This window comes from Lolium perenne, chromosome 5, assembly GCF_019359855.2.
Source record: "Lolium perenne isolate Kyuss_39 chromosome 5, Kyuss_2.0, whole genome shotgun sequence".
NCBI classification, from domain to species: Eukaryota; Viridiplantae; Streptophyta; class Magnoliopsida; order Poales; family Poaceae; genus Lolium; species Lolium perenne.
Genome location: NC_067248.2, coordinates 172,247,825 through 172,273,584, shown reverse-complemented (window position 1 = coordinate 172,273,584; position 25,760 = coordinate 172,247,825). Strand labels below are relative to the sequence as shown.

General features: G+C 47.3%; 1 protein-coding gene across 1 annotated transcript; it reads left to right on the top strand.

Annotated features, from left to right (window-relative positions):
* Positions 1–17,826: 17,826 nt before the first annotated feature.
* LOC127298004 (uncharacterized) lies at positions 17,827–18,932 on the top strand. The gene has a single exon (XM_051328013.2). The coding sequence runs from the start codon at positions 17,931–17,933 to the stop codon at positions 18,513–18,515; it is 585 nt and encodes a 194-aa protein (XP_051183973.1). The 5' UTR covers positions 17,827–17,930; the 3' UTR covers positions 18,516–18,932.
* Positions 18,933–25,760: the final 6,828 nt, after the last annotated feature.

The following is a 25,760-nucleotide window of genomic DNA, read 5'->3' as shown; positions in this document are numbered from 1 at the left end:
TTGAGTAAGACTCAAGGACCGGCTACGGCAGAAGAAAGAGAAAGGATGAGTAATATCCCCTATGCCTCGGCAGTAGGATCTATCATGTATGCCATGCTATGTACTAGACCGGATATAGCACATGTTGTTAGTTTGACTAGCAGATATCAAAGTGATCCAGGAATGGAACACTGGACAGCGGTCAAGAATATCCTGAAGTACTTGAAAAGAACTAAGGATATGTTTCTTTGTTATGGAGGTGACCAAGAGCTCGTTGTAAGTGGTTACACCGATGCAAGTTGGAACACTGATCCTGATGACTCTAAGTCACAGTCTGGGTACGTGTTTATATTGAATGGTGCTGCAGTAAGCTGGGCAAGCTCGAAGCAGTGCACGGTGGCGAAGTCTTCAACGAGAATCGAGTACATAGCGGCTTCGGAGGCTTCATCAGAAGCGGTATGGATGAAGAGGTTCATTGTAGAGCTCGGTGTGGTTCCTAGTGCATTGGACCCATTAATCATTTACTGTGATAACATGGGTGCCATCGCCAATGCACAAGAGCCAAGGTCACACAAGAGGCTGAAGCATATCAAGCTGCGTTACCACTCGATTCGCGAGTACATCGAAGATGGAGAAGTAAAGATTTGCAAAGTACACACTGATCTGAATGTAGCAGATCCGTTGACTAAAGCTCTCCCTAGGGCAAAACATGACCAACACCAGAATGCCATGGGTGTTAGGTATATTACAATGTAATCTAGATTATTGACTCTAGTGCAAGTGGGAGACTGAAGGAGATATGCCCTAGAGGCAATAATAAAGTGGTTATTATTTATATCTTTATGTTTATGATAAATGTTTATATATCATGCTATAATTGTATTAACCGAAACAATAGTACATGTGTGATATGTAGACAACAAAGAAGTCCCTAGTATGCCTCTTAACTAGCTTGTTGATTAATGGATGATTAGTTTCATAATCATGAACATTGGATGTTATTAATAACAAGGTTATATCATTGTATGAATGATGTAATGGACACACCCAATTAAGCGTAGCATAAGATCTCGTCATTAAGTTATTTGCTATAAGCTTTCGATACATAGTTACCTAGTCCTTATGACCATGAGATCATGTAAATCACTTATACTGGAAAGGTACTTTGATTACACCAAACGCCACTGCGTAAATGGGTGGTTATAAAGGTGGGATTAAGTATCCGGAAAGTATGAGTTGAGGCATATGGATCAACAGTGGGATTTGTCCATCCCGATGACGGATAGATATACTCTGGGCCCTCTCGGTGGAATGTCGTCTAATATCTTGCAAGCATATGAATGAGTTCATAAGAGACCACATACCACGGTACGAGTAAAGAGTACTTGTCAGGAGACGAGGTTGAACAAGGTATAGAGTGATACCGAAGATCAAACCTCGGACAAGTAAAATATCGCGTGACAAAGGGAATTGGTATTGTATGTGAATGGTTCATTCGATCACTAAAGTCATCGTTGAATATGTGGGAGCCATTATGGATCTCCAGATCCCGCTATTGGTTATTGGTCGGAGTGAGTACTCAACCATGTCCGCATAGTTCACGAACCGTAGGGTGACACACTTAAAGTTGGATGTTGAAATGGTAGAACTTGAATATGGAATGGAGTTCGAATATTTGTTCGGAGTCCCGGATGAGATCCCGGACATCACGAGGAGTTCCGGAATGGTCCGGAGAATAAGATTCATATATAGGATGTCATTTTATGTGAATTAAAATGATGCGGAAGGTTCTATGGAAGGTTCTAGAAGGTTCTAGAAAAGTCCGGAAGAAACCACCAAGGAAGGTGGAGTCCCGGTGGGACTCCACCTCCATGGCCGGCCAACTCTAGTGGGGGAGGAGTCCCAAGTGGACTCCCCCTTAGGGGGCCGGCCACCCCCCCCATATGGAAGGGGGGAATCCCACCCCAAGTGGGATTCCCACCCTAGGTAGGTTTCCTTTTCATATGGAAGGTTTTGGTTTCGGGTCTTATTCGAAGACTTGGAGTCCAACACTTGAAGTTCCACCTATATAATGAGGGGCCAAGGGAGGGGGCCGGCCACCCCAAGACCACAAGCTGGCCGCCCCATTGAAGTGGCCGGCCACCCCCTCCCAAACCCTAGCCGCCCCCCTCTCCTCCATATCTCCCGCGTAGCTTTAGCGAAGCTCCGCCGGAGTTCTCCACCGCCACCGACACCAAGCCGTCGTGCTGTCGGATTCAAGAGGAGCTACTACTTCCGCTGCCCGCTGGAACGGGAGGTGGACGTCGTCTTCATCAACAACCGAACGTGTGACCGAGTACGGAGGTGCTGCCCGTTCGTGGCGCCGGAAGCGATCGTGATCAAGATCTTCTACGTGCTTTTGCAAGCGGCAAGTGAACGTCTACCGCAGCAACAAGAGCCTCATCTTGTAGGCTTTGGAATCTCTTCAAGGGTGAGACTCGATATCCCCTCGTTGCTACCGTCTTCTAGATTGCATCTTGGCTTGGATTGCGTGTTCGCGGTAGGAAATTTTTTGTTTTCTATGCAATGTTATCCTACACCAATGACGTATAGAACGAATATATGATGATGAGAGATGGACCGGGGTTCCCAGCGATCTACACTAGTGGTAACTCTCCTATAACAAGTGACAAGTGTTGGGTGAACAAATTACAGTTGGGCAATTGATAGGATTGAAATAGCATTAAGACAGAACATCAAGATTATTAATTATGTAGGCATGTTTTCCATATATAGTCGTACGTGCTCGCAATGAGAAACTTGCACAACATCTTTTGTCCAACCAGCCGGTGGCAGCCGGGCCTCAAGGGAATCTACTGGCAATTAAGGTACTCCTTTTAATAGAGCACCGGAGCAAAGCATTAACACTTGGTGAAAACATGTGATCCTCATATCACAGCCTTCCCCTCCGGTTGTCCCAATATCTGTCACTTTGGGGCCTCGGGTTCCGGACAGCAATATGTGCAAACAACTTGTAGATACAATCTAAGCAATAATTATAGAGCTTAAATCTAAGATCATGCCACTCGGGCCCTAGTGACAAGCATTAAGCATAACAAGATTGCAGCAACAATAACTTCACAAACTTTATAGATAGACTAATCATAATGTATCATCCATCGGATCCCAACAAACACAACACCGATTACATCAGATGGATCTCAATCATGTAAGGCAGCTCATGAGATCATTGTATTGGAGTACATGGGATAGAGAGTACCAACTAGCTACTGCTAGAACCCGTAGTCCATGGGGAAACTACTCACGGAGCATGATGGAGGCGGTGGCTTTGATGGAGATGGCTTCCGGGGGCACTTCCCCGTCCCTGTAGGGTGCCGGAACAGAGACTTCTGTCCCCCGAATTGGAGTTTCGCGATGGCGGCGGCGCCCCTGGAGTCTTTCTGGAGTTTCGTCAATTCTTCTTGCGTTTTTAGGTCGAAAGGGCTTATATAGGCGAAGAGGCGGCGCAGGAGGGGCACCAGGGCGCCCTCCCCATAGGCCGGCGCGGCCAGGGGCCTGCCCACGCGGCCCTATGGTGTGGGGGGCCCAGGCCTCCCCTCTGACTCCCCTTCGGTGTCCTGGTCCGTCTCGGTGAATTATAATGTTTGGTCTTTGTTTCGTCGAATTCCGAGAATATTGCCCGAACAGCCTTTCTGGAACCAAAAATAGCAAAAAACAGGAACTGGCACTGTGGCATCTTATTAATAGGTTAGTTCCGGAAAACGCATAAAACATTATAAAGTGCGAGCAAAACACGTAAGTATTGTCATAAAACAAGCATGGAACATCAGAAATTATAGATACCCGTTGGAGACGTATCAGGGACCTTCGTCTTCCTCACTATGCCAGGGAGGGCTCGTGTGCTTCGAATGCCTAGGAAGTGGCCTTCCCACCGCGTGTGCCCATGGTGGCCGTCGCCTGGCACTCTGCAACTGCTGATCTCTAAGGATTATGACACGCCGGGGGTGTCACCAAAACTGAACGGTGGAGGAGGATGTTGGCATATGCCCTCTCCTTCGCACACCTTATGACCGACATGACGAACCGTGCAAAGTGGCATCATGAGGAGGATCTGCACCGGGAGTTGTTAGAAGAGAGCCATCTCTAATCCCTCACGATAGGGTCTTGCGAGGCGGAGGTCCGCGAGGAGTACCTCTAGTAGTTCTTCATGTTTTACCACAACGACTGAACCAAGTGAGGTCGCAGACACCGCTGCGTCAATACCTTCGTCCCGGATTATCAGATAGTACTATTATTGCATTTTCCCTATAGATCTAGGTTTATAAAATCCTTGGGAAGAATGCTTTTGGGATAAAATCACTTGAACAAAACTTGGAGACTTCCTTTAGTTATCTTTCACCAGACCAATGATTACCCTTTTTTTTGTTTATGTATCGATGGATGGAGATAGGCCAAGGTTTCACCTGCAGCTGTGAAATAAACATATGGGATACAAAGATAAAATGAAAAACACATGTGTCGTATGCATAATATAGATTAACAAGTATAGTGGATGATGCGTCCTAATATAACCATAGGCTTCTCATAGCAAACACTATGGATCGATTATTCAACTAAGACCTCCAAGCACTGCAAGGCATCATAATAATTAACATAAACCAACAAATGATTAAGATATGTGTCACCTTGAATCCATGAATAGCAATCACAATACCGACCTACATACACACTCTCACCTAGCATAAGCATCGGGTTCATGCAACTACTACCTCTTTCACCTTAATACCATGCAAATCTTTGCAGACTCGACAATAGATGAATCATGATTAACATAGTACACAATATCCCGTAGATAAAATATATTCACTTATTTCTCTGAGGATAGGCATCGGCCCTCAGCCCGCGAGAACTACTCACAAATGGCTGGATCAACAATCGTAAACATTCTATTGGAATTATTGAATAGACAAATAGTATATATTTTTACAGTGTCACCAGTCGTGATGGAATCAATAGTACGAACTATATGAGGGGGGAAATGGTGATGATGGATGGCGATGTAGTCGATGGTGGTGTCAAGAGAGATTCACTAGAGAAGGCGAGCTGACTTGTGGCAGACGACTCGTGTTTTTCTCTATGTTGCGACTCTCTGGTGACCTGGGGTCATTGACAATAAATACCCAGTTTTACAAGGCAAGTCCACCGACGAGCCGTACGGTCATTCCGTACGGGCGGGTATGGCCATACCGTAGGTCATTAAAGTGGGTGCTCATTGTCTCCAAAGTCTGGCTGACTTGGTGCTATTCCCATCTTGCATTTATTCATTAATTAGCCTTGATTTCCTCCGCGTAGATATAAATAACAAAGAGATTTGCAGAACTTTGCAATAATTAGTAATTAATGGCCTGTCTAAAAAATATTTTCATCATATCGGTGAATAATATCCGGTTTAAGTGACGGTAAAGACTCCCAGATGGCCCCGGGGTGAAGTATCCCAGTGGCCATATTTATAAGTTTTATCTAGGTTCTGAAACAGGCTATGCTTAATGTATGAACTCATGTGCTGATCTATGTTTATGTATTAGCTTGTGTCTTGATGTATATAAATTCGTGTGGTTATTTGTGTTGAAAAGCAGCGCAGGCACTTCACAAAATTTTGCAATACACATTTTGATGTATCTGCGAGAGACGTGATTTAACATTAGTGTTCGTTTATTGGTTGTTCCTAAGTTTTCTATCCTAATATTCTACAAATATCGTAGAACCCTCAAAGTCCAAACAAAGTTCTAGAATCTATCACACCCTTCCCCATACCTACACATTCATGATCCCGATTTTCAAACCACGTCCAAAAAGTCGTATTAGTAGGTGTTAGAATTTTCTAAAAGAAACCATGCAAGAACATATTAGCTTGAAACATAATATTGCAAAATTTTAAAAATAATACAATCATATGTGACTTACACAAAAGAGAGGGAGAAAATGGAACTTTCATAGTGTATTTTTTATAAAGGGAATATATTAATATATTTAGAAGTATTTTTTGAATTTACAGTTCGCTCGAGTACGTGTGTTTAAAAAATTGCTTATCACTTTCCTTTCTTTCCCGCCTCCTTTTCCTGTTGTGGGCTTGTGGTGGTGACATGCGATCCTGGTAGATCCTTGCTCTACGTGCTCAAAGACACCTTCCATCCCCTCTGAGAAGCCACGTGGCACCTGCCCTTGCGGAGTGTCAAGTTATGACACTCGGCAAAGACCACCTTTGTCATCCTTTTCTTGCCGAATGTACTTTATGATTTTGCCGTGTGTTAGTTCTTAGCCAAGAGTTGGCACTCGCAAAGATTGCTTTCGTCGTGTGTTGTGTCTTTGTCGTGTGTTTCTTCTTTGGTACATGACACATCGGTTCTTTGTTGAGTACCCTGATTTTTGACACTTGACAGACAGGGGAAACAGCACGCAAAGATCCGTTTTCAGTACTCGGTGTTGGAACTTGCTAGAGATGAGGATGGGTGTCGGAGATGCCGGGGCATTTGCCTAACAAAAACACTGCTGATTCATACTCACTGGTGGAAAAAAGGGCTTTGGTCGCGGTTGGCAACTGCCATTAGTCGCGGTGGCCCAACCGCGACCAAAGCAGCGCGACTAAAGGCCCCCCCTTTAGTCGCGGTTCCTTACGAACCGCGACTAAAGGCCCGTCCACGTGGGCCGCAGGCGAGCGCCAGGGCGGAGGACCTTTAGTCGCGGTTCTTCTGGCCAACCGCGACTAAAGGCCTCCGCAGGGTTTAGGGTTTTAGCCCCCCTCCCCCTAAATCTGGTTTCTTTTTAATTTGTATTGTTTTATTTCTTTTGGGTTTTAATTTTGAAGGAGTTTCACATATTCTACGGTACTGTATACATACATGCATATGAATGTACAATTTCAAACAAATTTGAAATTAGAACCAAAAAGAATTCAAGAGGAATATACAATATATATTCAATATCGGATCACCATATACAATATATATTCAATATCGGATGACCATATACAATTTTGAACAAGTTAGTTACAAATTCTGGTGCATATAAAGTTCTACGTCATCGTAATAGTGTTCTCCTCTAGGATCGATGACTTCCCTCGCCAACCATCCAGCTAGTTCCTCTTGAAGTGGTCGGAAGCGAGCTTCTGGACTAAGCGTCTTCCGGAGGTTATTCCTCAGGATGTTGTTCTCACACGTCTGGTCCCGCTCATTGCAGTATCTCCGGATCCTCTCACAAACATAGTATCCACATAGATTGGTCCCCGGTGGCTGAGTATCCCCAGTCGTCCGCACTGCCATTTTAAAAGATAGCTCTTTTTTGAATTCACCGACCTTGGTATCTACGAACCGTCTCCAAACCCTACGAGGCAAAGAAAATTAAATAAGCAAGAGAGTTATTAATTAGTTACTTGATATTAGGAAATGATGAACGAAATAGGCCGATCGATATAGAGCGCAAATGAATGAAAATAATTACTTTTGCAACATTTTTCTCATGTAGACACAAAGCTCCGGAACCATATACAGAGAGTCGTGGACGAGAACCGAGGAGGTCTGAACTTTAATTACCATAAGAATCCGAGTGGAACCTGCGGACACGATACATGCACAGTCATGCATAACTCATCGATTAGCCACATACCATGCATGGAGTAAACAAAAGAGAATGTGCTCAAGACAGAAACACTCACCCAAAATGGTAAGGAAATAGAATATCACTTTTCTGTTGCTGTTTTCTAATAAACCGCCACAGGTCATCCTCCACGTCGGCGGGGTGGTGTTCTAACACATGTGAATTAACGATGTGTGGGTCAATGAACCCAACATCATGGATGTTCCTTATTCGCATTTCCCGCTTCTTCATTCTCGCATAATAGCGTACACAACAAGATAGTTAGGACAAGTGCAGGCAATGAACGAGATGGGGTAGAAATTAATAAATCACTTACGTAACGTAGCAACCGATGTTAGATTGGTCGAGGTAGCGAAGTTTTAACAGCTGGAACATTTCCCTCAGAGGAATTTGTACCCCGTCATGTTTGAAGTGATGCTCATATCTAACTTCCGCATAGATCGTGTCGGTGGCGTTTTTATGTTTTATGTAACCCTTGTACCAATTTAGCAGACCTCGCATTTGTCGAGGTGGATCCCCTTCTGCGCAGGCTCGACGAGAGGGCCATTCTTCACATATGTAAATACTACGTCCTTCATTGGCGCCTCATCAAGGCCTAGCAAAGGCACGAAGAGTGATACCTAACTCGGCCGCTTGTTCTCTCGGCACTCGTTACGGTCAATCCATGTGCTGCCGCAGCTGCTATGATATCGGGGCATCCGGATCGGCGGCTTGCACTATGAGCGGGCGATCGATTGTTTACTTTGTTCCCCGAGCTGGGCAACTTCTTTCCCCCTTTCTAATTTTGACTCGGCCTCGTCCTTCACGGCTTTCTTCTCCGCCAACTCTTTCCTGTTCTTGAACGCGAGTGCTTGCCTACGAAGTTCACGTAAATAGTCGTCAGGCAGATTCTTCGCGGCTTGGGACGGTGTGTTCAAAAATGACTTAGCCCACTGCTTTTCCTTGTCAGAATATACTGGCTTGGGCTCGCCCTCTATTTTCCTCTTGACGCTCGCCTTCCATTTCTCTAAATCAGCAGCCGCGCCCGCCTCGACTTCCTCGGCACTACTTTCCCAAGGCCTCGTGGGGAGAGGCTTCAGTGATACCTCCGGTACCTTTGTTTTCTTAGGTACGTAAGGGTCCGGGTTAATAACCCAGACTGCTTCGCTTCTTCGCCGGAGGTGGATTGGGGGCGGTACCGGTGTCCGATCACCCGCCGGACGAGGACCGGGGGCGGCGGCGTGGGCTGACGTGAATGAGGTGTATTAGGTGAAGCACCACCGCCACCGTCACCGCCACCGCCACCGTCACCGCCACCGCCACCGCCACCGTCACCGCCACCGCCACCACCACCACCGTACGGGGGTGGACTTGTTGGCGCCTCGCCTGGAAACTTGATAAATTTCTTCTGCCATAGAATGAACTGGCGCTTGACATCTCCAAGTCTTTTCACCCCTTCATGTGTAGCAATGTCAATGTCCAGGTTCTCAAACCCTTGGACTATCTCCTCCACCGTCACACGAGCATAGCCATCTTGAATGGGGTTGTTGTGGTGGAGTGCTCCAGTGGTAAAGCACTGCCGATGGCTACCTTCATGGACATGTTCCCGATAGGATAATACGGATGACATGCTTTCATCTCCTTTATATCGTCCACGGGGTAGCGAGGAGGCTCCGGTGCAGTAATTTCGACCACCGCAGGCTCCGGTGCAGTAATTTCTATCGTCGGTGCACCAGCCGGTGAGGCCTCCGTGGAAGCCACGCTGCTTCTTCTCTGCTGGCTTCCGAGATCCATTGGATGATCTTCAAGATGCTGCGCCCGAGCTGCATCTCTTTCGGCGACTAGTACACTCACGGTTTTCTTCATCACATCCATTTCCGTTACCAACTTCGCCACAACATCTGCATCCCGATCCATCTTTCTCTTACGGCTTCAGAACCGTACGGGTCATCGTTCGGGGAACCCTATTTTCCACGGAATGGGCCCCATGCCTCGTATACGTCCTCCGTGTTCAGGATTCCCGAGGGCTTTTGTCGTGGCGTCGTTCTCTCGTTGAACCTGATCCTCCCCTCTTGAGCCTCCCTCATTGCCTCAATAAGCTTTTGGGTGGGTGTAATTATTTTGCCCCGATAAACACACTCCCCTGTCTCCGGTTCAGCGATCCCCCATGCCCGTACCACCAGCTTTTGGCCCTTGGGTCCCATCCCTCCGTACTGGACGGATTCCTCGCGCCCTCAGCTCGTTCTCCATCTTCTCCCACTTAGGCTGCCAAAAGCGATACCCTCCTGGCCCCATTTTATGATTGTACTCCTTCTTGGCCGCATTTTCCTTATTTTTTTTCGATAGTTCAAGGAACTGCTCCGATTTCTTTTGCTTCACAAATTGTCTGTCCATTCATGGTGCAGTTTCTCAGAGTGTCCTTTGAAATCCGGAGTCTTGCCCTGGTTGACAAAGTCATGGGCTAGATTTTGCTTGTATTTCCGGAATGCGTTGGCCATCCTAGAAAGAGCGAACTGTTTGACTAGCTTGCGCCTCTTCTTGTTTTCCGCAATCTTGTTACCCTCCTCATCGTATTTGCGGTATTCCGGAGGTAGAACGAAATGTTCCATAAGCTTGTTGAAGCAATCTTTTTTTTCTCTCTTATCGACAAAAGTGAAACCAACACGTGCCTTCTTTGGCTCATTCCACTCCTGGCGGGTGATCGAGACGTTGTCTCTAACAACGGCTCCGCATTGGCTGACAAACTTGGTGGCGTTCTTGCTGGGCTCCAGCGGCTTTGCCGGTTTCTTCGTCGACAACATCGATGGTGCATGTTTCTCCTGCTTTCATCGTCTTGGTTGCGCCACGCTTTGACGACGTACTCGATTTTTTCGACGATCCGGCCGAGGGCTAAAATAAGAAAGAGAGTCGCGCGTTAGTACACACACATTTATTCAAATCAGTTAGTTGTATCACCAGACGCTCAATATGTATATATATATACCTCGGCGCCGGAGGTGGTTGCTACTTCCAATTGAAGATCGTCGTTTATCGACGTTCCTTCGGCACCATCTTGCTGACCATGCCCTTCATCTTCACCCTCAAGGTTCAGATAAGAAGAGATATCATCTTCTTCTTCTCCGGTCGGCACAAATGGAATATCGCCTTTTATGATGCCGAACATATGGTCTTCAGCGTCCGGATCATAGTTGTCCAGAATCGGGTCAGCTCTATCGTCCGCCATATGTCAGTCCTGAAAACATGTAGTCAAAACAAATTAATTAAGTGAAGAAGGGGGGCGGTGGCGGTGGCGAAAGGGGGGCGGTGGAGAAAGGGTGGCGGTGGCGAAAGGGGTGCGCGGTGAGAGAGAGAGGGCCGGCCGGCGGCGCGCGGGAAGGGGAGAGGAGGAGGGCGGCGAGGAGCACGAACGGTGAGAGAGAGACCGGCACGGTGGCGGTGGCGAAAGGGGGGCGGCGGTGGCGGTGGCGCCGCCCCCTCGCTGCGAACAAAAAAAAACCCCGCACATATACGGAGGGGGCGGCGAGGGGGGCGGCGATGCGCCGCCCTCGCCGCCCCCTCCGTATACACGCGGGTCGGTGCCCTAGCTATATATTATAGAACTATTTTAAATTAAAGTTACTTAATTAGCACTATTTTAAGTTTTCGAAATTTTACATTTTTCAAAAATTTAAGTTTTCAAATTTTTAAGTTTACAAAATTTTAAGTCAATTTTGATTAACAAATTGTGAGTTCATATGAAAAAACAAAACAAAAACAAAAAAAAGGGCCGGCCGGCCTTCTCTCCTCACGCGCGCTCTCCCTCTCGATCTCCTCTCTCAGAACGCGCGCGGCGCGGCTAGGCGGCGCGCGGAGGTGCGGGCGGCGGCGAGGGCCGGCAGCGCGGCGGCGGGCGAGGGCGGCGCGGCCGCAACGCGACGACGTACACGGGCGGCGGCGCGACGGATGCGACGACGCGCGCGGGCCGAGGCGACTACGGCGACGGCGCGCGACGGATGCGCGCGGACGGCAGAGAGCACGTACGGGCGGCGGCGGATGTGTTCGGCGGCGGCACTGTCGGCAGCGGAGGAGACGAGGGAGGAGATGCGGCGACGATCGGCGCGGCGGCAGCCTTCGGCGTCTTCGAGAGAAATGGCGAAGAAGATGAAGTGAAGGCGGCGAGGGTGATATTTATACTCACGGGGCTTTAGTCGCGGTTGGGGACACCAACCGCGACTAAAGGTCACCCTTTAGTCGCGGTTGGTGTCCCCAACCGCGACTAAAGCCCAATTTTCGCCCCATTTTGCGGTTCCCGCTGGAAATGAGCTTTAGTCGCGGTTGGCCAGGCCAACCGCGACTAAAGGCCTTTTTTCGAAATTATTTCCATTTGTAAAATACTAAAGTAAAACTAATTCATTTCTTAATGTGAAAAATACAAAATAATATATCAACAAATTCAGAAAAATAAAACGAATTCATTTCTAAATGTGAAAAATACAAATAATATATCAAAAAAATCAGAAAAATAAAACTAATTCAATTCAAAATTTTAAAAATACAAATTATATATCAAAAAAATCAGAAAAATAAAACTAATTCATTTCAATATGTTAAAAATACAAATAATATATCAAAAAATTAAGAAAAATAAAACTAATTCAATTCAATATGTTAAAAATACATATAATATATCAAAAAATTCATAAAAATAAAACTAATTCAATTCAAAATGTTTAAAATACATATAATATATCAAAAAATTCATAAAAATAAAACTAATTCAATTCAAAATCTTAAAAATACAAATAATATATCAAAAAATTCAGAAAAATAAAACTAATTCAATTCAAAAATTTAAAAATACAAATTATCAAAAATTCATAAAAATAAAACTAATTCAATTCAAAAGTTCGTTGGCCCCCTCTTCCCGCCTCTTTCCGCCGACCCCCTCTTCCCTCCTCGTCTTCCCGCCATTTCTTCCCTGTCTTCCCGCCTCTTTCTTCCCGCCAATTGTTTCCCGCCACTTTCTCCCCGCCTCTTTCTTCCCGCCTCCTGTCTTCCCGCTCCCATTTTTCCCGCCATTTGTCACTACATATAGGTAGCCCGGCTTGGCCAGCATCACATCTCTACAATCTCTCATCACTCTCTCATGGCTTCCACCGCACCCACTCTAACCTACCGGAGTGGAGGAGCTTTGCGCCTCGAACTACCCTTGCCCACCGGGCTACCGCGTCCCTGCCGGCCGGAGCCCAGCGCCGGCGGCGTGCCGGTCCCTCCCATCCCTCGTGTACCGCGCGCCGGCGGCCATCACGAACCACTACTACCTCGACCTCACGCCGGAGCAGCGGATGAATCCCCGCTGGCATCCCGATAACCAGCATACTTGGGACGCCTTCTTCATCAATCGGCGTGAGAGGGCGCTCGCCAGGTATGAGGAGGACGGTCTGCCTCCTGGAAACTTCCACGAGGCCGGCCGTCGGCTATGGTGGTACGGCCGGACTCTGCAGAGCGTCATGGACTACATCACGGCCGGCGATATCCCCGCTGCGCTACCCTCGATTCGAGCCACGAGCGCCGCCCGACGACAATGACGACGAGCGACGACGACGCCGGCAACTTAGAAGGCGACGACTACCAGTACAACGGCGGCGGCTATGAAGACTACGAGTATGCATATTATACGCCTAGGCAGGAGTATGACTAAATCACTCCAAATTTCATGTATGCAGGAGTATGACTTAGTCACTCCAAATTTCCTGTATGAAGGAGTATGACTTAGTCACTCCAAATTTCATGTATCATCAGTGCTATCTCGAGTCAATTGAATCATTCGAAAATGGACACCAAACACATCACGGGTAATATAATTCACATGATTCATTCAACAAAGTTTGGTACAATAAATTATTACACATCATTTCTTCCCTTGTGTCCCTGCTTGCTTACGATTGTGCCGTATCCATGGAGCATCCTCATCATTTAACTTAATGCTTGGGTCGGTGTTCACTTTGAAGGGCGGAATTTCAGCAAACATATTATAATCTTCTGACATGTCTGTCTTGTCCTCCACTCCCACGATGTTTCTTTTCCCTGAAAGAACAATGTGGCGCTTTGGATCATCGCATGATGTACTGATCGTTTTCTTATCTTTCCGTTTCCTCGATTTGCTACTCATGTCCTTCACATAGAAAACCTGAGCGACATCTTTCGCTAGGACGAATGGTTCGTCAAGATAACCAAGATTGTTGAAATCCACCATTGTCATTCCGTATTGCTGGTCCACCTTTACCCCACCTCCTGTTAGCTTGAACCATTTGCACCGGAACAAAGGGACCCTAAAGGAGGGTCCATAGTCAAGTTCCCATATCTCCTCTATGTAACCATAATATGTGACCTTTTGCCCATTCTCGGTTGCTGCATCAAAGCGGACACCACTGTTTTGGTTGGTGCTCTTTTTATCTTGGGCGATCGTGTAAAATGTATTCCCATTTATCTCGTACCCTTGGAAAGTCGTTATAGTCGAAGATGGTGTCTTGGCCAACATGTACAGCTGATCTACAACCTTATTGTCACTCATTAAATGTTTTCTCAACCAACTGCCGAAAGTCTCCATGTGGGCCTTCCTAATCCAGGATTCAGGCTTCCCAGGGTTGTCCGAGCGTAAAATATTCTTGTGTTTCTCAAAGTACGGAGCAACCAAGCTGGAATTGGTCGAAGCGTGTGGTGTGCTTCATCGGAGAATGGCCGTCCATACATATCATTGATTTCCTTCCGATCGTGCCTTTTCCACTTAGTCTCCCCTCGTGCCGCGATTGAGGAAGACCAATCGGCTTAAGGTCAGGAACAAAGTCAACACAAAACTCAATTACCTCCTCATTTCCATAGCCCTTGGCGATGCTTCCTTCGGCCTAGCACGGTTACGAACATATTTCTTTAATACTCCCATGAACCTCTCGAAGGGGAACATATTGTGTAGAAATACGGGACCGAGAATGGAAATCTCATCGACTAGGTGAACCAGGAGGTGCGTCATAATATTGAAGAAGGATGGCGGGAACACCAACTCGAAACCGACAAGACATTGGATCACATCGTTCAGAATCGTGGTAGAACTTCTGGATTGATTACCTTCGAGAGATTGCATTGAGGAATGCACATAGCTTCACAATGGGCAATCGAACATTTTCCGGCAGGAGCCCTCAAAGCAATCGGAAGCAATTGCGTCATAATCACGTGGCGGTCGTGAGACTTCAGGTTTTGGAACTTTTTCTCCGCCATGTTTATTATTCCCTTTATATTGGACGAGAATCCTGACGGGACCTTCATACCGCTCGGGCATTCAAAAAAGATGACCTTCTCTTCTTTGGTCGTAGCGTAGCTGGCACGACCTTGAAACCGTTCCGGATGCCGGTCATCGTGGTCTTTCAAACTTTGCTGGTCCTGCCGTGCTTCCTTTGTATCATTTGACTTCCCATACACGCCCAAGAAGCTTAGGATGTTCACGCAAATATTCTTCGTAACGTGCATCACGTCGATTGCAGAGCGGACTTCTAGGACTTTCCAATATTCTAGCTCCCGAATATAGATTTCTTCTTCCACATGGCTACGTGCCCGTCAGCTCCCTTCGGAACCGATTGTCCGCCAGGACCCTTTCCAAAGATGACTTTCAAACCCTTGACCATATCAAATACCTCGGCACCAAGCAGTGTTCCCGCAGGCTTCGGCCGGTGATCTGCCTTGCCGTTGTAATGCTTGCCTTTCTTTCTTCTTGGATGACCTTTCGGAAGAAATCGACGATGCCCAAGGTACACGTTCTTCTTACAATTTGGCAAATGTACACTTTCAGTCTCATGTAAGCGGTGCGTGCATGCATTGTATCCCTTATTTGACAGTCCCGAAAGGTTACTAAGAGCAGGCCAATCGTTGATGGTTACGAAAAGCAACGCTCGTAGGTCAAATTCCTCTTCTTTGTGCTCATCCCACACACGGACACCAGGTCTGCCCCACAGCTGTAAAAGTTCATCAACTAATGGCCTTAGGTACACATCGATGTCGTTGCCGGGTTGCTTCGGACCTTGGATGAGCACGGCATCATAATGAACTTCCGCTTCATGCACAACCAAGGAGGAAGGTTGTAGATGCATAGAGTCACGGGCCAGGTACTATGGCTGGAGCTCGCTCGCCAAAAGGATTCATGCCATCCGTACTTAGACCAAATCTTATGTTCCTTGCGTCAGCTGCAAAATCTTTGAACTCTCTGTCGATCTTTCTCCATTGCGTTCCATCTGCGGGGTGTCTCAACTCCCCGTCCGACTTACGGTCCTCTTTGTGCCATCGCAACAACTTGGCATGCTCTTTGTTCCCGAACAGACGTTTCAACCGTGGTATTATAGGAGCATACCACATCACCTTGGCGGGAACCCTCTTCCCGGGTTTCGGCCCTCAACATCGTCACCAGGGTCATCGCCTCGATCTTATAACGCAATGCGGTGCATACCGGGCATTCATTCAAATTCTCGTATTCACCGCGGTAGAGGATGCAACGTTGATGCATGCATGTATCTTCGTAACCTCTAAACCTAGAGGGCAGACAACCTTCTTTGCTTCGTACGTAGTGGCGGGCAACTCGTTATTCTTTGGAAACATATTCTTCAACATTTTCAGCAAGTTTTCAAATGCCGAGTCAGCTACACCTGCCCGTGCCTTCCATCTCAGCAAATCCAGTGTGCAGCCCAGCTTTTTCAGACCATCATCGCATCCGGGTACAGCGCCTTCTGTGATCCTCTAACATGCGATCCAAATTCTCCCTCTCTTTTTCAGTTTCGCAGCGTCTCCGTGCATCAGCAATGGTCCGACCAAGATCATCAACGGGATCATCACGTGCCTCTTCTTCACCTTCCCCTTCACCTTCCCCTTCACCTTCAGCATCCTCCATGAAAGTATCACCGAAATGAGCAAGATAGCTTTCATCGATGAAATCATCCCCTTCTTCATCTTCTTCCATTATAACCCCTCTTTCTCCATGCTTGGTCCAACAATTATAGCTTGGCATGAAACCGTGCCGAAGCAGGTGCATGTGAACATCTCTTGAGGAAGAGTAACCCTTCTGATTCTTACATTTAACACATGGACAGATAACAAAACCCTCCTGCTTGTTCGCATTAGCCACTACGAGGAAATCTTTCAAACCCGCACTGAACTCGCCGGAGAGTCGGTTACCGTACATCCATTGTCGATTCATCTGCATTATTATAATATAAAATATATAATTAACCATCATGCATTTGTTAAACTAACTAGCTACAAACAATATAAATTAAACAATGAACTACACACACATGCACATTTTATCAACGACACATCAAAGGTTCAAGTTGCTAACCGCGATCGAGGAGGAAAAAATAAATGAGAAAGCTCAAGTGTGGCTCCAACACTTCATATCATGTTTGTTTCATGCTCTTGGGGCATTTCATCAAACACCTTATGTGCATAAGAGGAACCAAAAGCAAACCTAACACCCACTTGTGAGCTTGTGAAGAGAATGGCACCAAATGGCTAAGTGTTGGCTGCTGGATGGGTATATATAGGGGAGGGGCTTTAGTCCCGGTTGGCCTGGCCAACCGCGACTAAAGGCCTTCGGGCACCTTTAGTCGCGGGTGGCCTGGCCAACCGCGACTAAAGACCCCCCACGTGCACCGGCTGGCCACCGAGCGCCCTGGGCCCAGGCCTTTGGTCGCGGTTCTCCTCCCGAACCGCGACTAAAGGTACCATTTGTCGCGGATCCTGCAGCATCGCGACTTATGGGGCTCACCCGAAGCCTGTTTTTCCACCAGTGACTGTTTTGCCGGGCGGGCATTCTATATCAGGAGTATTATGTTATCATACTGTAGCATCTTTTCGCATAAAACAATGTCTCATTCTTCGACTGTTGGGAATATAACTGTTTTTTGGGAACAATCATTACTGGAATAGCCGTTGCATAGCTACATTGCTGATTGCAGTCCTGAACTCTTGATATAGAATGTTAACTAAGACTCCATTGATCCATTGGATAAGGATACATTGCATGATTAGGCGAGACCACAGTAAGTTGGAGTGGGATGGAATCTGATCCTTCGCCAAAGTGACCGACCCCTTACATTCGGTCAAGTCAATGTAAATCCAAAACACGCTGATCGTACACACTATACTAATGCTTAACATCGAGGGTGGGCTACTCGCTGCTGTCTACTAAGCCAGATGACCATCTACCTAGTTCCCTATATAATCCCAGCTGTGAACCTGTAGTCAGGTACAGAAATCTGCAAGATAGGTGGATAGAGACACAGAGACAGTGGTCGAGCATGTCTGCATGCCCATATTTTAGCTTCTCCTGCGACAACAACCACTGGAACTGCTGCGGCGAGGCCAAAGACCCTGACCAGCACGGTGATGATAATTTTTCAAAGAAGCAGCCGGCGCCACAACATCCACCGCCGCCGATGCAGCCACCACCGCACGTGGTAGCGGCGCCGCCGCCTACTACACAGGCGTCAGCTTATGCACCACCGTCCGATTTGGTGCCTCCTCATGAGTTGTCGCCGGCGCCTAAGACGCCCATGAAGACTCCTCATGCGCCGGTGCCACCATGTTGTAACAAGACGCCAACTCCTGCCGCCGTGCCATCCAAGAAATTTGAGCCGCCGGCATGGCCTGCCCACAGCGACGCCAACGGCGGGGTGCCGGCCATGTCGGCGATGCGTCCTCCTGTGCCACACAGGATCTACGAGGCCCCGGCGCCGGGCGTGGCGCCACCACAGCTAGCGACATCAACACCTACTCGTGCTTGTGCGTCACACTATCCACTGGCGCATCACCCTCAGCACGACGATACCGATTCCCGTGTGGAATCTTATTCGCAAGCACATCTGCAGGAATACTACTATTAGGTTCGGGAACATGTCTCACCTGCCAGAATATTACCCGCACCAGTTGGATTGGTGCGAACTAAATGTCTAGCGCAGGCATAAGAGAGATTGGATAGTGTACGCTTTGTGATTCGTGGGTGTGTGTATCATCAAGTTTTACTTAGATTTGTATGAACGGCGGTGAACGCAAGAAAACTTAGTGATACTGATTACTGAATGATCTGGTGCAAATCCGATTTCTAACAATAGGGCTTGAGCTGCATCATCCCTTTTCTTCAGCTGGGACACTCAAATAAAGCGAAAGAACACACTTAGACTAGTCACAATGGGGTACCATATATAGGTAGTATCATGCATTTCATGCATGACCATAATTCATGATGAGAGAGGTCATTGTGGTATCATAGGTAGATATCGTATCATAGCACGTATAAATAGAAAAATAATTGTCAAATTATCTTGTACACACTTTTGCATTGAAATACAAGAAAAATATGATACTACTAATACCATGCATTGTAGAGCTATCATCATACAATAGTATCATATGCACGATACTGCTACATCCTCCGATCCGTAAAAAGAGTCGGACAGTACATTTTGCAAAAAAAGCCCTCATGGTTCGTGTTGTCTCAACCCGAGCTCCACCCCACCCTCATGGCCTAATCCGCCCCTGACCTGCACCCCTGCTCGCTACGCGCACGCTCGCGCTCTCTCTGCTCCGCTCGCTCTCTCCCCTATTCCGCCATGCTCACCTCACCTTGCCGCCGACTTCCCTCGTGTCGCCACCAGAACCACCTCCCCGGCACAAGCTCCTCCCCCTCCACGGATCCCATGGTACAAGACTCCTGAAACATCGCCATCACGGCAAACCCTAGATCACCAAGATACCGGCAAGCGGCGGGGCGTGGTTCCCTCCTGCTCCGGCCGATACTCCTCCATCCCCATCTCTGGCTGGCCATCCTCCGGCGCCCCATCTCCAAGACCGGCCTCTGGTACTACCGATGACTGCAGATTGAGACGCAAAAGCAGAGGCGCAAAGTCAGTAGCAGTGGAGACTTTATTTTTCTAATTTTAAAAGGGCTTATTTGTATAACGCATTTATACTACCGGGTCGACACCTTTTTACTAGTCTTATTCACACACGGCAACATCAAGACCTTCGGATTTTACTGCTTTGGGCAAGAGCCAGAAGTCATTTCTTGCATTGTCGCATCATTCCTTCCTACTCGGTAAGAGAGAATTGTTTCGCCTTCATCCACTCAATCTTGTTTGCACAATACCGTGTTTTCATGTGGTACATCAAATAGTACTCTTTAAGTAGATTCTTGTGGTTTCTGGCGTTTCATTGACACAGATTTAATAATAAAAGTACTTCAATGGACATGTGCAAGGATAAACTTGCCTTATGACTGCATGATCAGGCAGCCTAAATCTTCTAGACATGATACAACTCCAAAGTATAAGAAAACATCATCATCTTACAAGGAGAATGTTTGACGAATTGCAATATGCTATGCACTTCGTAAACCCCCGAAGTAATCCAAATGCTATTATGCATAAGGTATGCTATGCCATAGATCAGCTTAGGGCAGGACGTTCCATCAACAGGATCCCCTTGTTCGCCCCAACCGACCGGCGGCGCAATCAAAAGCCCCATAGGGTTTACCGGCGCGTTCAAGCGCTAGTATTGATAGTTGTCATTCCACACGATATACCCTTTCATGTGGTCTGGCACCCAGGGGCAGTCTCCGTGCCCACACCAGTTTTTGCTCCCTTGCAGCTTGCCGCAGGTGTCATAGCATTCTTCCCACCCGAGGTTTCGGTCGTAGATCAAGGTGCGTGATCTGCTTCCCTCGGTGCTCTAGGGTTTTTGTGCGATCGACGCTCTCGTGGTTTTGGACGCCTAAGGTTTCGCCCACCGATGGGTTTATGGGCCTCCTTACCGCCTTTCCTCCGCCATATATTGATTGAACTCTGTTGTTTCCTTCCTTTCTACCTCTTTCGGATCGTGGTGACTTCACATTCGCTAGCTTGCGGTGATCTGACGGACTCTCATAGGGAGGCGGCGCAGGTGGAATGTCATCGTCCATGTCGTGAGACCTAACCCTAGAAAGTCGACAAGGTGACTAAAACTTCAAGATCGTTCATGTCTAACGAAGAACTCATCCAACACACGCACGGACAGGATATGAAATACCCCAAAACTATGTAGCTTTAATATTTAGATCTATCTATGGTTATGCGTCTTTATCAAAGGGGTGCTCCATCCATTAACTACTTCAGAACCACATTCCCTCCTGGTGAATACTACCGCTAGGCCATCCACCACCATGGGTGATCCAATCGTTATATTGATGTTTGCTTCGGTTATAAAATCGCGCGTGCATGTAATTCGATTGGCGCCACAGAATTTATAACACGGGTAGAGTATATGAAAAATATGGAATATGTGTATTATGCCTTCCCTTTGTAATACTCGGGCGCCACCAGCATATTGTACAGACAGTGATCGCGAAAGTCGATAAAGTGAAATATTGGAGCAAAGGATAGTTCACCAGAGATAGCATCTGTGGTGTGGCGGTGGCATGCCATCCTGCTTGATATGTGCTCTCAGTGCTCAAAGACGCTCTTCCCCCCGCATGGTGTTGGTGTTATATTGTGATCCAAATTCATACTAAAGCGAGGTTAACTTCTGACGAGCAGAGCGAGGCCAGTCGCCGGTAGGTTTGGGATCCCCGTTTCCCCCGTAGTACGGATCGATGCCATCACCTATATATACCTCTTGTAAGCCGCCAGCTAGGGTTTATCAGATTATAAGATAATTACCGACGTTTGTAAACACTCTCCCCGATATGGTGAAGTATTTGTTGGCTGACGCTCGTGGTTTTTCCCCCTCTGTGTTGGAGGGGTTTTCCAAGTTAAATCTTGTGTCTGCTGTGCTTTTCTTTATCGATATCGATTTTCGTTATTTGCTTGTCCCGTTTATAACAGTTGAAACTCTTGCTGGAGACGAGGATTGGGAGCCGGAGATGCCGGGAAAGCATTCGTCAAAAAAAAGTCAATCTAGTGATTCATAGCTTTTTTTTCGTATACTTTGACTGCTCGAAGAAGTGTTTTGTGCGAACAATCATCAGTGGAATGGCCGTTCTATAGCTACGCTACTCTTTGCAGTCCTGATCTCTTGATATAGAATGTTAGTAACTGCCTAACTTATAGATTTGTCATGGGGTTAATTAAGACTCCATAGATCCGTTGGATAAGAATACATTGCATGATTAGGCGAGACCACAGGAAGTTGGAGTGGGCGATGGAATCTGATTCTTCGCCAAAGCGTGACTGACCCCTTACATTAGGTCAAGTCAATGTCAATACTACACAAATGCTTACTGTCTACTAAGCCAGATGACTGTGTACCTAGTTCCCTATATAAATCCCAGCTGTGAGCCTATAGCTAGGTATACAGAAATCTGGGGTAGATAGACACACAGAGCCAGTGGTCGAGCATGTCTGGATGCCCATCTTTTAGCCTCTCCTGCGACAACAACCACTGGAACTGCTGCGGCAGCGCCAAAGAACCTGACCAGCACGGTGATGGTTCTTTGCCAAAGCAGCAGCAGCCGTCGGCACACCATCCACCGCCGACGCAGCCACCAACGTCGGTGGTGGCGCCGCCGCCGTCAGAATCGGTGCCTCTACATCATGTGTCGTCTCCGGTGGCACCCTTCAACGACAAGGTGCATGAGCCGCCGGTGACCGCGGCGACGCCGATTCCTGCCGCCGTGCCACCAAAGAGATACGAGCCGCTTCAGCCTGCCCGGACAGCGGTGACACCTTTCCGTGTGCCGTCCAAGACGTACGACGACGGCGGGGTGCAGGCCGTGACGACGATGCGTCCTCCTCTGCCCCACAGGATTTACGAGGCCCCGGCGCCGGCCGTGGCGCCGCTGCAGCCAGCGACCGCAACACCTCCTGGTGTTCGTTCGTCGCAATATCCACTGGCGCGTCACCCTCAGCACCAAGATACCTGTTTCCGTGGGGAATCTTATTCGCAGGCCTATTAGGTTCGGGAACATGTCGCTGCGGGAATATTATCAGCACCAGCCGTTGTTGCAAAACCGAATGTCCAGCGCAGGCATAAGAGTGATTGGATAGTGTACGTGCATTGTTGTCGCATCCTTTGAACTAGAGTATTCAGTATCAGAGAAAATAAATTCATCCACTCAAAGTTCTTTGCACAATATATGGTATCAAACGCCCCTTCAGGTAAATTCTCGTGGTTTCTCGATCATGTAGGATTTAAGATGCCCCAAGTGCCTTTTACACCGCCTTGTGTTTATTTCTGTGCACTGCATTGATTTACATCTATCAGACAGTACAAACCTCAAAAGTAAGTAAAAAAAGATAACTGTCCTGATATACCAAAAGCGGGATAATAGAGTTTCGCCATGTATGCGCGGCTAAGAGCATCTCCAGCAGAACCCGACTCGCGGCGGAAATCAAAAAATTCCGGCGAGAATAGGGGTTCGGTTCGGAGATGGGCCAGAACGGAGCCCGAACTCGCGGCCTGGCCCGTATAACGTGTTCGGACCCACGAGAAATCGAGCGGTCCCGGTATTAAAAGGGGCCGCGAGGGGAGTTCGGTTTTTAAACCCTACTCCCCTCCGCCGCTTTTACTCCCATCGTCGCTTGCCTCCTCTCCGCCGCTCCGACCACCACCCCTCCGTCCGCAATGGGCCGGATAAGGCGGGTAGGTAGGAGAGGTGGCCGAATCGGCGGCGGAAAAGCACTTCGGCGTCCGCCGAGTGTACGGGAGGAGGCGGTACGCGTGAGGTGGTCGCGCTCCGATGGCGCATGTAAGCGCGCTGGCCAGAAGTGGCCGGAGATTATGGCGCGCCGTCAAGCGTGCGAGGAGGCGGCTGTGGAAGGAGAAGCCGAGCCCCCCCCCCCCCCCGCTGCCGGCTCGTGCATCCCGCCTCTGCCGGCGCTGCTCCCCGCGCGGCAACAACGACGCCGATGCCGACAGGCCACCTCTGCGAGGCGGCCTTCGAGGTGGGGGCGCTCATCGTCGCCTAGAAATAGCCGGCGACCAAAAACCCTCTGCCGCCGACGCCTAAGCTCCCTGGTGACAGTATTATCCATCCGGGGACTAATCTACTCTAAATTAGGCCCGTTATTAGCGAATGTAGGTCGAGGAAGCTTGTATTTTGCTAAGATTCTTGTAAATTATGGACGAATTGAGCTTGATCGGATCAAATCGAGTTGAATCGTGAGTTTCATTTTCCCGCGATGTTCGATTTTCGCGTTTTCGGTTTACGAGTTCGGTTTTTGTTCTGCGCTGTGACAAAATCGAACTATTTCCTCGAGTTCGGGAGACCGCAATTTTCGGTTTCGCGGAGTTCGGGCTCTGCTGCTCTAAGCCATGTACAATGGTGATTCCTTAGGAGTGTCACGTAGGATAAACGTTAAGGTAGGAAAGAAAGTTGAAAGAAGAATTTGTTTTTTTAAGAGATAATTTTTTAGGGTATGTACAATTTCTTACAAGACATTCTTATCTTAGACGTTGCATGTCATTAGAGATGGCAAAAACATGTAATAAAATGGATTACCGCTTTGCATTATCTCCTATAACTATTATTTGCATGATTCTAAAATTACATCATGATTAAAAATAAACTAAAGAAAATATGTGAGTAAGACAAAACATCTTGTACAATAAACAAAAAATATCTTATCTTTCTTCATAAGAGAGCATCTCTTAACTAAGAAAAGACAAAAATCTTTTCCTTTTCTCTCTCGTCCACATCAACAATCGTCCTATGTAGCATTACTAAGATATAATAACTATTGTACATGTTTTTAGTACTAACAATCTCCCTCACCACGTATTTACAGATGTTTGGTTACTAGAGATAAACCTATGTAATAATCTAGATGAGTACCGGTTAGTTCAGTTTTGGGAATTCGGATAAACAATAGTACTGCACATCATATTTTGTTATTATATCAAGATTACATAACGGGGTTGGAATAAAACGGTCTTGTTAACCATTTTACATGCCCTAGGCCTCCCCTACAAGGGTGCCTGGTGCTAGGCATGGGCCTTCGGTTGTAAACGAAAAGTTAGTTCGGTTTATTGGTTTTTTAGTAACTCAGGTAATTAGAATAAACACCAAACTTATAATGGTTTTTAAATTAACTGGTTAACCGAAAATTTGGTGTTTTGTTTAAACAGATACGTATGACTGATGAACGTGACAAACTGATAGGAAAATACTGACCTATGAAATAAAAATTTGTACGAACACTCACCACTATTACCAACGCCAAATAGTACTCCTTGCCTGCACAACGTGAGGCTTTATTCGGTTAACCGGGTGTTAAAACAAAATTCGCTAACTTTTACATTGATTATTTGCAATGTTTAAAAAAATGGGTAATTGTTAACTCCTCTGCCAAATTGGAAGTACCAATTAATTGTAATTCGAACGATTAACATATTTAATTTGGCCAGCTATAAAATCGGTGCAACCTTCAAAACTTAACACTTAAAACACACATATATATACAAAAATAAATAGGCCTCCGTATGCCAGGATCTACTTCTCTGTAGCCCAAAAGGCCATTAAAACATGTAAGCTTCTTCCCACTGACCTAATCTTCAATGTCATGGACGATTGAGGAGCCACTAGCCACCACTACGTTCTTCACTTCGTTTCTCCTCCTCTGACCTCTGAAGTTCCTTGTATCCCACCGCCTACCCAAGGTACGACCCCTCTTGCACCTCAATCATCTACCCTAATGAAGGCAGCCTCGAGTTCCTGAACGTGCTCCTTAAGGCGGTGGAGCTCCTTTATCAGAGATCTGGTCAACAACGGCTACGAACTGGTTAGTGACCCAAGAAACTGGTTGGCGGCTGTTCGCACACGAACACGTCGCCGTGTACCCTCGACACCGAGCGCGATGCGCGGCAGCACGCGCCGAGGGAGGCTCGCCGGAAGCGCGATACGCAAGACAGTCCAGCGAGCGCTTTTGTAGACCCGAAACCCCGCTCGCCCGGGAGGGACCCCGTCAGGGCTTGCGGCGGCTATGGGCTGCCCTAGGTCGGCCTAACCGCCCCTAGTACCTCGTGGATTCGCAGCCTCCAATCCTGAAGAACAACGAAGAACGAGAAGAAAGATACAAGGGGAGAGAGATAAAAGTAGATGAACACGAAAAAGTAGTAGATTGATTTGTTCGATTGGTGTTGGTTCAATCGGCCGTCAC

Bases quoted from the DNA above. Each gene is read 5' to 3' on its own strand.
- LOC127298004 (XM_051328013.2), top strand. From the start codon at position 17,931: ATGTCTGCATGCCCATATTTTAGCTTCTCCTGCGACAACAACCACTGG.